The following is a 14493-nucleotide window of genomic DNA, read 5'->3' on the forward strand; positions in this document are numbered from 1 at the left end:
AACATAACAGCAATATTCAGCAGTCATTAACAGAAAATTGAAATAAGTTCTAGATAATTTAAATTAAAAATGTGATAGCCTAGTTCCATCTATAAGCATTGCACTACTTAATTGACGGCATTAGTACAGGAAGTCTTTTAAACATTTCAATATTCAATAGCGTCAAGAGATGTCGCCAACCAATAAAGTTTTCTGTATTTTGGGAGAGAATCAAATACAAAACAATTAACCTTAAATTTTTTTATTATCAAAGATTTACTCTATGCTGATTATGAATGAATTAATAAAACTATAATGTTTAATATCGTACTATATTAATTTAGATCTTTTAATATATTGTATATATAATGGACCGGGAAACAGCAACGGAGCAAAAAACTGGCGATACTATTAGACCCTTTAAATTAGGTATTTGATTTACTTGATTGATATTTATTTGATACATAACATAACATACAATAAATTTTATCAAACCTTTAGCTCATCAGATTTTAAGCTTAACAGGGATAAGTTTCGAAAGGAAAAGCATAATTGTAAGGAAGTGCATTTTTAATAGTATGTAATGTTTTTATTATTGCATTAACTGTTTTAGGGGTTTGTTGAGCTAACTGTTGTCCCTTTGAAGGATAGTTTAAGAGTTCTCAAACTAAATGCTAAACAATGCAGGATCTACAAAGTATTCCTTAATGACCATTATGAAGCTCATTTTCAATATTTTGATCCTTTTTTGGATGTATGTCAATTTGATAATGATACGTAAGTCTTGCACTTTTACAAAAAGAGTTTTATTGAGAATTAATATATTTTAGGAGAAATTTGGGTGTATATACCTTTCAGCATTTGTTTGCTGCACTAAAAACAGATCCTGACAACAGTGCAGGTGAATTAGTTGTGACAATTCCACATGAAGCTTCACATTTGGTTGCTGAAGGAACAGCATTAAGAGTAGGAATTGAATTTTCCTTGGAGCAACCCCAAGGGGGCATTCATTTTGTAGTCCCTCAAAGAGAACAGAAGGACCAAAAAGAGTTAACACCTGCAGAGGTAATTCATTGTTCTATAAAATAAATTGTTATTAACTTTGTTATTATTTAGAAAGAAAGAGTTCACTTATTCACCTATGGTCATCAAAATTCTTCCCGTTTATGGTTTCCTTGTGTAGATAGTTTTGCAGAAACTTGTACCTGGAAGTTAGAATTTACAGTGGATGAGGAAATGACAGCAGTATCAAATGGAGATTTAATAGAAGTAGTATATACTCCAGATATGAGAAGAAAAACATATCATTATACCTTAAACGTTCCAACATGTGCTCCAAATATTTCCTTAGCAGTTGGACCTTTTGAAATTTATGTTGATCCTTATATGCATGAAGTTACACATTTTTGTTTACCGGGTTTATTACCACTTCTAAAAGTTACTACTCGGTGAGTTGCTAAGTTACTTCAGAAATAATACTTTAATTTTGAATTTTAGTTACATGCATGAAGCATTTGAGTTTTATGAAGAAACTCTTTCAAATAGATATCCTTATTCTTGTTATAAACAGGTATTTGTAGATGAGTCATATGAAGATTTCCATTCTTATGCTACTATGAGTATTTTAAGTGTCAATTTGTTACACTCAGCTGTTATTATTGATCAGGTAATATAAGTTCACTATATTTTATATGTAGTAAACATGCTTCTTAAGCTATTCAGTTGATACATGTTTGAGCCCCATTAGGGCATGGATGTTTCTGATTGTTTAGGAAAGTAAAACATAACCAGGAATAATAATATTCATCATGTCACTTACCTGGGTTGAAAGCCTTATTAGATTATATTGATGTTGAGCACTCACCCCTGCACCAGTAACCTTTGCAAATTGAGAAACATCAATAGCCTTGAGGGATATTAATTAGTAATCTTAATATTATTAATAACTAAGTAATTGAAAATAACTTAATTACCAATTAATTATCCTGCATTCAATATAAATAGCTCTAAGATATTACAATTATTTTAAATAAATGAATATCAACTTTACTATTACTTATATATCCCGTGCGTCGCAGTCTTCTGTAAAGTAAAGAATGTTTTGTTTCATAATATATTTATTGCTTTTGGATGTACATCTTTTTCTGCCTAGTGAATATACAAAAATGTCAGTGAATATTCAATAAAGGTTTCTGATTCTTGAGAAAGCCATGTAGTTACTTACCAGAAGCATGAATTTTAGAAATTTAGTCGACACTTAGTGATCGGCTCTGCGTCTTGTTGATCATTACAAAATACAAGTTACACCAGAAATTGTAAGCCTGTGTGCTTGAATAGCATATCCTTTGGAATCATTCGGATATGTGGCAACTCTACATCACTATTTGTTTCTAATATAACTTGATGGCTGTTTACCATCTTTTTCCTTGAAAGCCTGGAGCTATTACATAAACATGAAGTGCTATTGAGACAAATTACGAACAGGCCAATTTTTAATAAAAGAATGTACAAACTGGATAGTAATTTTTTTGGGGTAATTTACATTTTGGTTCATTACATCATCTATGGATTTATAGGTTTTTGTCTTGTTTGATATTATATTTTGAACAATGTAATTAGTAAAATATCATACGGCACTGGTTATTATTGTAATATTGATATTTTAGAACACTTCAATCATTTCATCTTTACAAGATTACTTGAAGGAACTTTTAATTTACATTGATTCGATTTATTAGTATTAAGACACTTGTGTAAAGCTACATTATTATTATTTTTAGGTATATATTACACGAAAATCAATGGCTCAAGCTATTGCTGAACAGTTTTTTGGATGTTTTATATCAATGCAGAATTGGTCCGACATGTGGTTAAATAAAGGAATAAGTCAATATTTATGTGGCCTTTATTGTAAAAAAAGTTTCGGTAATAATGAATATAGAGAAATGATTCATAGTATGCTTCAGGATGTTGTTAAATATGAAGAAGAATATGGTGGAATTATTTTAGGTAAGTACTATACTGAAATCATTATATCATTTGTAAACATTATTATTAAAGAAAAATTTATTTTTATCCAAAATACCCAAACAGGATGCCTAATATATATATTTTTAAAGATCCAAGTCAGCCTCCTACACCACCTCCAGAAGGGTCAAATATGGCACAATCATCTCAAAATAAGCATGAAGAGAAATTTTATTTCTCAATCAGAAATCTCCATACAATGTCTCCAATGTATATTGAAGCATCATATAAAAAAGCTATGTTAGTGATGAGAATGTTAGAGCACAGAATAGGACAGGAATTATTGCTTCAGGTAATACATCAGATTTTCATCATGATTGCATGGAAATTATTAAAATATTGCATAGGTATTCAATAAGCAACTCTCACTTGCCACAAATGCAGCTTCAAATAAAATAGGGAGTGGATTATGGGGCCATATGCTTATCAGTACAAATGTATTTACAAAAGCCATATTTACAGTAACCGGTAAGGATATGGCAGTTTTCATTGATCAATGGGTAAGAACAGGAGGTCATGCAAAATTTCATTTGACATCTGTATTTAATAGAAAAAGGTATTTTTGCATGCAATTTTTTAAAATTTTAAATTAAGATTAACATTTTCCACAGGAATACTATAGAAGTAGAAATACGTCAAGATGCTACTTCACAAACTGGAATAAGAAAATATGTCGGGCCTTTATTAGTTACCCTTCAAGAATTAGATGGAACATTTAAGCATAATTTGCAGATTGAAAATACAGTAGTTAAATCAGACATTACTTGCCATTCTAAAAGTAGAAGGAATAAAAAAAAGAAAATTCCTCTCTGTACTGGAGAAGAAGTTGATATGGATTTAAGTGCAATGGAGTAAGCTATAATATTGATAAAAATTATAAATACAAAATACAAATTTTACTGTTATAATTCTATAGTATTTTACTATTTTAGCGATTCTCCAGTTTTATGGATACGATTGGACCCAGAAATGACTTTGTTAAGGTCTGTTGTGATTGAACAACCTGATTATCAGTGGCAATACCAGTTAAGACATGAACGAGATGTCACAGCTCAAATTGAAGCCATTACAGCTTTGGAAAGGTTATTTTTTATCTATAATTCAATCGAATTAATGTTGGTAAAATAAATATCTGTTGTTTTAGATATCCAACTCCACCAACAAGAGCAGCTTTAACACACACAATAGAAAATGAACAATGTTATTATAAAGTGAGATGCCGAGCAGCTCATTGCTTAACAAAGGTAGTATAAAAATTAATGTAGAAGCAAATATATGTTATTTATGTTTATTATAGGTTGCCAATGCTATGGTAGCTAGTTGGGCCGGTCCCCCTGCAATGTTAGCTATATTTAGAAAGTTTTTTGGCTCTTTTGCTGCACCTCATATAATTAAACAGAACAATTTTCAAAATTTTCAGCATTATCATTTACAAAAGACAATTCCATTAGCCATGGCTGGTGTAAGGTAAATATTATCTCAAATTATATTACCTAATATAGGACATTTGAAAGACCTAGGTTATATGGTCACATTGGTCAAAGTTAAGTTTTTATGTATTCAGATAATACTCTTTTTTAGAGTTGCTTGTTGTCAGTTATATCTTTTTATCTTCATGTATAAGAAAATATTTTTCGCACTATTGAGTCACACATTTAAACTGTTGAGGTATTATAGAAGCAGCATTGGATTGGCGGGAGGTCCTATAATTATTCAAATACGAAAAGACCATATATGGCAATTGTACCATAATCTTTTATTTGAAATTTGACAGAGGAAGTTGAAAGGTGTTAAGAAGTAGTTATAGCCATCTCTCATCGGTCACTTCAATTCAGTTAAATAAGTCCCTCACAAAAACTATGGTCATATCAGAATTTAGAATAAAAGGTTTAATGTCTAGCTTATAAAAAATATATATTATTAAAAAAATAAAATTTAATGCAGTTAGATTGAAAACAATCCGTGAATATGTTGTATGAAATAGCCGGCTTGGTAGGTAGTTAGTGGCCAATGCGACAAGATAGTCCTCTTGCAGCAGCGATAGTTAGGGATTCGAATCCCGCAAGGACATGGATATACATATTGTTGGTTTTGGTTTGTAATTGGAATTATCCATACACAACAGCCTAGAACTCGATGTGGAACAACTATACGAGTCACGCCGTTAACGTGTAAGACTGGCTAAAACGTCTGGGATTGTCTTTAAGTCGGTAGATTTATCTCTAAGCCTGTGGTTCCAAGCTCACGTTAGGCGTATATTCTAAGATTTTTTAATTAATATTTTTATAAATCATATAATAATTATATATAAAAAATTATTAATATCTTACATTAGATGTACTTACAATACTTATATACAATTAATTAATTATTTTATTACTACTGCTCTGTTGTAGTTCCATTAATACACGAGTACGGGATTAATACATCAGAATGTATTTCCCAAATATTCTAACATATAAGGAAAAAAATGTACAAGCAGAGATATATTATTTTGATAAAATACGCATTAAATTGGAAAAGTAAAAAGTAACATTATTTTCAAAGCAGCATTTATTATAGAATACTTTTTTGAAGAGAGAAATTTTGTCAAATGTCGCTTTCTGCAAGTTCCTTGAAGTTTTTTATAACCATAATGTTTTTTTATTAATTACATGATTACATTAGATGTTTAGTAAAATCTTAATTTACAAATTAATTTATTCATATTAATTATTTTGTTGTGTTCTACTTGCATCAATATTTGCAGACGAGTACAGGATAAATACATTAATATGTTTTTCCCTAATTAAAATAAAATTAAACTACTTAAGCTGAAGTTAAGACAATATGGGAAGTATATTAAAAACTAATATACCAGTTTCTGCAACCTCCACATCTACCCCATATTTTATGCTAAAGCATGTTTATGAAAAAAGTTTTATAAATATACAATGTTTAATTCTGAACGAATTAAAAAAAACATTTCTAGCTTAATGTAGATCAATATTCTAATAATTCAACATATCATTATCAAAACTAGTTCAATACTGCCTACATATAGTTATTTGAGATATTATAAGAGAACACACAAAAACTGCAAATGTTTTAGAACATCTTCGATTATCTGAAATAGTATGGAGGGAGCAGATTAATTTAAAATGTTATAGTATTGTACGATATAAAAATTAATAAAAGCCTTGAAAGCAGAATCGCATTAATATCTAAAATATCGCTAATGATTCGAACCTAACAGGTCAATTGAAAAGTACCCAGCCTGGCACATAGATGGCGTCACTAGAATTAAATCCATACATTTTTTAGTACCTAACCTTCAACCCTACTTTTACCCTAACCCTCAAAAGATGCGTGTATAAATTTGACATCTGTCGGATCATTAGTTTGTAAATTATAGCATTTTGAGTGAAGCAACTTTTGATATTGTGAAAAAAATTGATAAAAAGGAATTTCGTGTGTTGATAAAAGATTGCTTTTTGAAGGGAAAAAATACAGTTGAAGCAAAAAATTGACTTGATGCCGAGTTTCCGGACACTGTCCTAGGAAAATCAACCATCAAGGATTGGTATGCTAAGTTTAGATGTGGTGAAATGAGCACCGAAGACGGTTAACGCAGTGGACGCCCAAAAGAGGTTGCCTACGAAAACATAAAAAAAATCCACATAATGATTTTGAATGACCGTAAATTGAAATTGAATGAAATAGCAGACACTCTAAAGATATCAACTGAACGTGTACATCATATCATTCACGAATATTTGGGTATGAGAAAGCTCAGTGCAAAGAGGGTGCCGCGCGAGCTTACTTTTAATAATAAGCTCAAGCGTAATAAACCCGAGTTTTTGCGTCGATATGTAACAATGGATGATAATCATTTTACTCCGAAGTCCAATCGACAGTCAACCGAGTGGACTGCACACGATAAACCCGCTCCAAAGCGTGGGAAAGCGCAACAGTCGGCTATCAAGGTTATGGCGTCTGTATGCATGGAATAATTTTCATTGACTACCTTGAAAAAGGAAGGACCATCAGTAGCGACTATTTAATATGTATATGCGTTATTAGACGAAGGTCGAAATTGCCGAAAAACGGCCTCATTTGAAGAAAAAGAAAGTGCTGCTTCACCAAGACAATGCAGCGTATCACAAGTCTGTGAAAACGATTTCAAAAATCCATGAATTGGGCTTCGAATTGCTTCCTCATCCACCGTATTCTCCAGATCTGGCAACCAGCGACTATTTCCTGTTCTCAGATCTCAAAAGAATGCTCGCTGAGAAGAAATTTTTGTCGAAGAGGAAGAGGAGATCGCCGAAACTGGGGCCTATTTTGAAGCAAAGGACAAATCGTACTAACTACAAAAATGGTATCGAAAAATACCACCCTTGAAAGGAATTATGTTGAATAAAAAAAAACTAATTTTGCCAAAAAAAATGTGTTTTACTATGGCGAAACGTTTGGGACTAATGTTATGACTTCAGAATATGAATAGATCATTTTGCGATATATATCATTGATATAAAATTAATGTTTTATATAATATTTTTACTTTTTTCAATTAATTTCAGAAATAGCCATGGAATATGTCCCCCAGATGTGATCAGATTTTTACTAGATCTTTTCAAATATAATGATAATGGAAAGAACAGATTTTCGGATAATTATTACAGGGCCGCTTTAGTTGAGGCATTGGGTAATACTGTAACACCTGTTGTGTCAGTGGTGACCCAAGGAACTCCGATAACGGCCGAAAATTTGAGTACAGAAACAAAATTAATTTTGGAAGAAATTACAAGACTTCTAAATTTAGAAAAAGCATTGCCATGCTATAAATACACACTTTCAGTAGAATGTTTGAAAGCCATTAGAAAATTGCAAAAATTTGGTCATTTGCCAAGCAGACCTCTATTATTTAAGAGTTATTCTCAATATGGACATTTTATAGGTAAGCATGTTTTTGAATAACCATAGCATATAAACAATCCAACTTATTATAAAAATTAAGACAACTACCATCTTGGCTTTTTAACAAAATATTATTTGCATATTTGTCAGATTTTCTACGATTAAATTACTATTCACGATTTATCAGTTTTCATTTCTATGCAGCTATAAATAAGATTTTTTTTTCTTTTTTAGACGTGAGATTAGCTGCTTTAGAATGCTTAGTGGACTTTGTAAAAGCAGATGGAAAATCGGAGGATCTCTCCTATGTACTAGATCTTTTAGAGAATGATCCTGATCCTGGTTTGCGACATAAATTATGTCAAATTATTGTTAAAAATCCACCATTCAAAAGGGGTTTTAAATCTCGTCTAGATAATCCAGCACTGGTTGAAAGAATATGGGCTAATATAAAGTAAAGTTGTAAATATTGTGTTATGTGAAGCACTAAATAATACATTGAATAATTTTAGTGGCGGTCTATCTCATGATACACGTCTTCGTTGTGATCTAGTAGACTTATATTATACACTATATGGTACTAAACGGCCGCTGTGTTTGCCGCTCACAGAACTGGCGGGATTAATGAATCTCACCAAACCAGATATTAAAAAAATTAAAACTGCAATTCCAAAACTAGCTCATGCCGATAATCCAAATATTAAGAAGGAAACATGTATGCCAAAAATAAAGACTGAAATAAAAGAAAGTACATCATCTAATGTTATAATAGATAATAACATGGATGTTCCTATGAATGTTGATGTACCAGTAGTGATTGATCAAAAATTAAAGGTTTGCATATTGTCTATAAATTATGTATTTAGCTAAACATATGGTAGTTTACGATATGATATTTTTAACATAATACAATTCAAATTTAGATCTTTTTATAGAATGATTGAAGGTGTGAACTAAGAATTATATTTTGCAGGAAGAACCAATATTGGACGCTCAAATGAGTGATATTCCTGTACCTAAACAAGAATATTACTCAGATAATTCAGTGTCGTTACCAGGAATGGGTCAAAGTGGTCCAATTGGTTTTGAGCCTGGTATGTTTCAAAAGGAAACAGATGCCACTAGTACAAGTAGTGGAAAGCATAAAGATAAAGACAAGACTGATTCTTCTGGCGTTAAAGTAATGATAATGTTATTAACGCAAATTGTGGTTTATATAATTGCATGAATTGTAGATGAAGAAGAAAAAGAAGGATAAGAAGAAACATAAACATAAGCACAAGCATAAGCACGAACACAAACACAAGGAGAAGAAAGAAAAGGACCCAAATAAAGTTAAGATTAAAGAAGAAAGCCTTCTAACATCTACTATTGCATCAATTAAAGAAGAAACATTAAGTTCAGGTAGTTCTACTCCTAGCCCTAACACTGCTAGTATGGGTAGTGGCGACATACCAATGTATCCATAAAAAATATGTCTATGTTATGAAATATAATTTCATTAGTTATATTAGTTATCACTTATTCACAGAGTTAATATCATTTATGTAAATAAGGAATATTTTAATGTATTGTTTTTTTTTGTAGAGTTATATACACAATTTATGATTTGTATTTTACATACTAAACATTCAATTAAAGCAGGATTATTTAATTTTTTGCATTATTCTTACCAACTATTGAAACTTATTAAATTTATACAATTGATTTTGAGAATTAAATTAAATATCCAAATTACACATTTTAGCTGTACATTATTAATCTTTAACACTTAATATTTATTTAAGGTATAGTTTTTATATGTCTTCTATGGTTGATGCCTATGACTGACTACATCATGGAGGGAGGCATTATGGATTATATTTAATAACAACTCCATCTCCATAGTTCTTCATTATAAGCAATCTCAATTTTGTTTCTAATATTCCACTAATTATTTAGGATAAATTTGCGATTATTTTCTTCTCTCTCATACATGTTAATTTGATCGCAACATTGTTATAAACAACCTCCATAACACTGACGAGTTTTTGGTAGTTTTCTATTACAGTATATAGGCAGTGGACGTCTTTTGTTTCTATTATAGCTGGTTTTGAAGGCCAAACCAATAACTTTTTTAAACAACTCTCATTTTATTTTATTTATTAGCAAATATTATCGTTTTAGAGAAGCTGATATACTGGTATTTAGACTACAAGAATGGTACTGTAATTCAGAAAATATATGTAACAATATCCCATATTTAATCGGCGAATTAAAAATGCTATGTAATGATTCGAAAACGAGTCTGAAGATAATGTTACTTAAAGTTATGAAGTATTCGTCAACACCAGTCTTTTATTAAATTGTTTGGTGAATTCACTAAGTTTTTGTGTATGGGATAGCAGAGCTACTCATTAGAGCTATTTGATTAAAGATTAAACAAAATGAAGGGAATTTGTGAATGGGAAGTTGATTGTAAATTTTACAGCTTTTTATTGACTCCGAAAACATTATTTTACCTCCCCTAATTATAAAACGGCATAATGGAGATATTGTGAACTCAAGAGATAAAAATGGTGAAGGAAAAGAATTTTTTTACTGGTTCACAAATACGCCTATCAGTGAAAATACATATTAGAAAGAATATGCGCATGGAGGTCCTTAAAAAATGTAACAAAAAGTATTTTACTTAATCACAGAACCGAAAACGAGAAATGCATTTGTATATGAAAACATAAGTTGCTTCCATCTTCATTTCTCTTTTTTCAAAATGTCTTTGAAGCGTTGGAATGTAGCTATGTTAGAATATTATTGCTAGTGTTTAAAGCGAGAAAATACTTCCCAACGTAAAACGTAAAGTACATATTATTTGTAGTAAATATTTTTCTTTAACTAAACTTTCTGGTATTTAAATTATCGGAAGTTTATTTTAAAATGTTTAATAATAATAGTAGATAATGTATGTGAAAAAGTACAGTTGTTAGTTTATTAAACAATGTGTATAAATAACCAAAATGAAAAAAAAATTAAGTCAGTAGTTAATAACTTTTTGTAAACGTTAAATAATATTTAAATAATTTAAAATATAATTTCTACATACACAGATCTAATAACAATTCAATACAGGCGTTTGAATTATATATGGTAACATACTTTTATAGTATATTTTAGACTTAGAAATACTATTTCTGCAAATAAGGTTATTAGTTCATGGCTTCTGCGCAGATGGAATTTAATGAGTATCGAACGTGAAATAAAACCCAGAACGGAGTAGAATCTATTTATTTTAAATATTAATTATTGATTACATAGTATAGTGTGTGCCTGTCAAGATAAAATATTATGTTATTTACAATGTAATAGTGAAACGTAAATTATAGGTACTTAAATAATTTTTAAAGCTCATATTGGCTTTAATATTATACAACTACTGGATACTTTTTCGGTTCATTTTATTTCTTTTCAACATTTACAAAATCTTTGGTATTAACCATGCTAAAATAGATGTTCAAAATTCTAAAATTCAATTTCAAAATTGTTTCCTAGATTGTATAAATATCTTGACAGTTTCTATTTTAATGCGGTTAATACTAGAAGTTTGCACCAGTTAAACTAAGTTACAACAAATGCCTAACTAAAATATAAACATCTTAAGATAAAACAAAATACTAAAAAATAAAAAATTCACAATAGGAGCTTTTATCCGAGCCCTTTAAGCAGTCTAGATGGTATAAAAAGATAAAATTAATTAAAGAATATAAAGGTAAAGATTCATCGAACCTAAAGATTTTTTAAATTTGCTTTAGATTTGGTAAAACCTTTTATGAATAATAAAAACGCATTTGATAATTCGAAGTTGCGTATCCCCTGTATATTAAAAATATGGAGATAACCGTCGTCTGCTGCAGCTGCAGCGTAAACGAAATTAACACTCTTCGAACTATCAAACATGATATTGGCTTTGAAAACAATAACACAAACAATTTAATACCAAAAAATCGGTACATCCCTCAGCACGTATTTAATACTAGAGTAGGATGATCGCACGAAATTTTCCTTCCATTGTCACATCGATAACAATAAAATTAACAACGGCAAAATTTATATACATCGACAAAAAAAGCGTAACTTTGATTGGTCAATGATATAAAAATAATTGTACTACTCACTAAGTTTTAGGAATCTATGTACAACAAAACGGAAATAGACATTAAAATATATTGTCGATCTTTTGCATAATTTACTCCATCACCAAAATAGTTTCTTGCGACTGTTCTCGTGTAGTGGTTTTGCAAAAAACAAATTTAGCTTAGGAAAAAGGAATAAATTATGCGGAAAACCATAATTTGCTGACTCCCAGCCACATATTATGCCCAAAATTAAAATATAACTACTATATTTACAGTGATTATTTATACTTTATACAATTCACGAATCTGGTATAAATGTATTCTTTAAAATCCAGAAAAGGTTTACGATTTAATAAGGAACTTTCCTCTTCTTGGGACCAACCGTAAGAAATGAGCGAATGATCTATTTTTATATTTTCCTAGATTATTTGAATTTATTAGCTCAGCTAAATAAAGTGATTAAAGTGGTTACTGTTATGAGTTACTATTTAATCCAAGGACATAAAATTGCACTTCGAGGTTTTGTTGTCACATAAATTCGTAACGGTACACCAAAATCCCAACTAAACCGCATCTGAACAGTTGCCCAAAAAGGTCGTAATTAGAGGAATTTACGATAAAAGACCTAACTACGCAACTAAGTATTGTTTGAATTATATGTACTTTGGACACGTCTAACTACAGTTTCCAAGAGAATAGCATGCAGTTTACATAGCACGTAACAAGTGTTTTTTTATCATTTTGATTTTACAAGGCGGACCAAACTTAATATAGTCTAGTCGCTGCTGGAATTTTGGTCTGACTTGCAACAGCAATAATTACTTATATAGTACAAGTTATAATATAATACCATGATTACAATAGCATCTCCTCTTTGAGTAACCTACTGGTGACGAAATCGTATTGCTCCTATTGCTTGCCAATACAACCTCACTTGTCCATCTATAATGTGATTATCAATTTATTTACAATTTGCTTAGCCTAGCCTCTCACTTATCCAATTTTAACATTATCGATACTGCTCTCTTAACAAAATTTTCATACAAACTTGCTAGCTCTAATTAGAATTCTTGATTTATATCGGGTATGTGTATTGCTATCATAATTCTTAACCAATCGCGTTTGCATCTGTCCCCTAGTTAAGTCTCTGGTTTATTTTACTGTCGAGAAGTTCTGCTGCTGGCTCTTGTTGCCTGCCACCCAATTCGAGAAAACATCCCTATAATAACAAGTATATATGTTAGTGATTTTAATTCCGGAAACAATACCATTTAACATAACCAGTTATAATAGAAGTTACTTACCGGCAATGGCTTACAACGCATTCATTGCTGCAATATTCATCTTCCCATTCAGGATTGGTAATGGCTGGGTTGGGGCACCCGTGGCGTATGCAAGAGTTTTGTTGGGATCTCATAGGTGCGGAAGTCATGGTTTGTTGCTGGGGTTGAGATGGGGGAGCTGAAGGAGGTCCAGCCTATGTCAAAAACGGCAAACTTAACGTTTTTGTTTTTATATTAGTATTCGGCAACAATGTATAATATATATATATATTTAAAAAATTACGATACCTACTTGTGAAACGGGTGGTGAACTCGAAACCATTGGCGGAGGACTCATATGTTGCTGGGGTTGGTTTTGTTGTGATTGTTGCTGCATGTGCGGGTTATGTGGTGACATTGGTACTTGTTGAGGATGCGGAGAGACCGGTATATGCTGTTGTTGTGGAACCTGTTGCAAATAGCTGTTGTGTTGCTGCTGCTGCTGCTGAATATGTTGTTGCATGGTAAGATGTCCTCCCATAGGGGAAGGCATCATACCGGGATGTTGTTGCACTGGAGATGCACCACCCATACCACCCATCATAGGTGGAGGTTTTTTATTAATAGGAGACTGGGATGGAGGTGTTGGTGCTCCAGATGTTATTGGTGGGGATGGAATTGTACCCTGCAAAAAATTAATTGACCGATTAATTCATACATCTCGTTTAATTCAAATTCAAAGACATACCTGTGGTTGATATCCCCCGTAAGGAGAACCTCCAGGAGGCCCGGCATTATAATTGCCATAATTTCCATACATAGGTCCACCTTCACCTTCACCAGCTCCTTTTGACACCAAACTAGCCCTATACGCGGCAAGTGCTTTAAGATATTCTTTCTTGGCTGCTTCGGTTTTCTTCTTGTACACATTCTTGTGTTCAGAATCGAGAGCATCCCACATGGAAGCTACTATTTTGGATACTTCGCCAAAACTTGCATTTGGATTTTGACCCTTAATAGCAGCCTGGGTGTCACGGAAGAATAAAGCATACGCTGATACTGGTCTGAAATGAGGAAACACAAATGAAAAATATTTTAATTTCTATTTATAGAAAAATATTGACAAACAATATTATTAATTTCATATAAAATTTGATTAATCTTATCAAAGTGCAGTATAAACTACATAAAAATTGCTAGGACAAACAAGGGAG

At 31.3% G+C, this 14493-nt stretch overlaps 2 protein-coding genes across 21 annotated transcripts in view; one reads left to right on the top strand and one right to left on the bottom strand.

Annotated features, from left to right (window-relative positions):
* Positions 1-227: 227 nt before the first annotated feature.
* Positions 228-9559, top strand: Taf2 (TATA-box binding protein associated factor 2). Its single transcript, XM_076397475.1, has 18 exons — positions 228-408; positions 481-533; positions 593-756; positions 810-1044; positions 1096-1427; positions 1477-1645; positions 2760-2988; positions 3099-3298; positions 3354-3562; positions 3618-3857; positions 3939-4088; positions 4151-4250; positions 4304-4473; positions 7569-7945; positions 8140-8359; positions 8418-8739; positions 8879-9085; positions 9141-9559. Exons 1-18 carry the CDS (start codon positions 348-350, stop codon positions 9372-9374), a joined length of 3672 nt encoding a protein of 1223 aa, XP_076253590.1. The 5' UTR covers positions 228-347; the 3' UTR covers positions 9375-9559.
* A 1595-nt stretch (positions 9560-11154) lies between these two features.
* The window catches only part of LOC143192067 (TOX high mobility group box family member 4-B), a 434710-nt gene continuing 431371 nt past the window's right edge, over positions 11155-14493 (bottom strand). For 12 of the 20 annotated variants that reach the window (XM_076397540.1, XM_076397551.1, XM_076397547.1 and 9 more), the window contains 4 exons: positions 14028-14343; positions 13593-13964; positions 13322-13494; positions 11155-13236 (listed from right to left, as the gene is read on the bottom strand). In XM_076397540.1, the coding sequence (XP_076253655.1) occupies positions 13170-13236; positions 13322-13494; positions 13593-13964; positions 14028-14343 (928 nt within the window). In that variant the 3' untranslated portion in view covers positions 11155-13169. Of the gene's footprint in view, positions 13237-13321; positions 13514-13588; positions 13965-14027; positions 14344-14493 lie in introns of all 20 variants that reach the window. The other 8 variants (XM_076397546.1, XM_076397544.1, XM_076397554.1 and 5 more) reach the window with 2 other exon arrangements.

The sequence above is a fragment of the Rhynchophorus ferrugineus genome, unplaced genomic scaffold (genome assembly GCF_030347505.1).
Source record: "Rhynchophorus ferrugineus isolate W39M unplaced genomic scaffold, kcgeb_rfMv2 rfM2, whole genome shotgun sequence".
Taxonomy (NCBI): Eukaryota; Metazoa; Arthropoda; class Insecta; order Coleoptera; family Curculionidae; genus Rhynchophorus; species Rhynchophorus ferrugineus.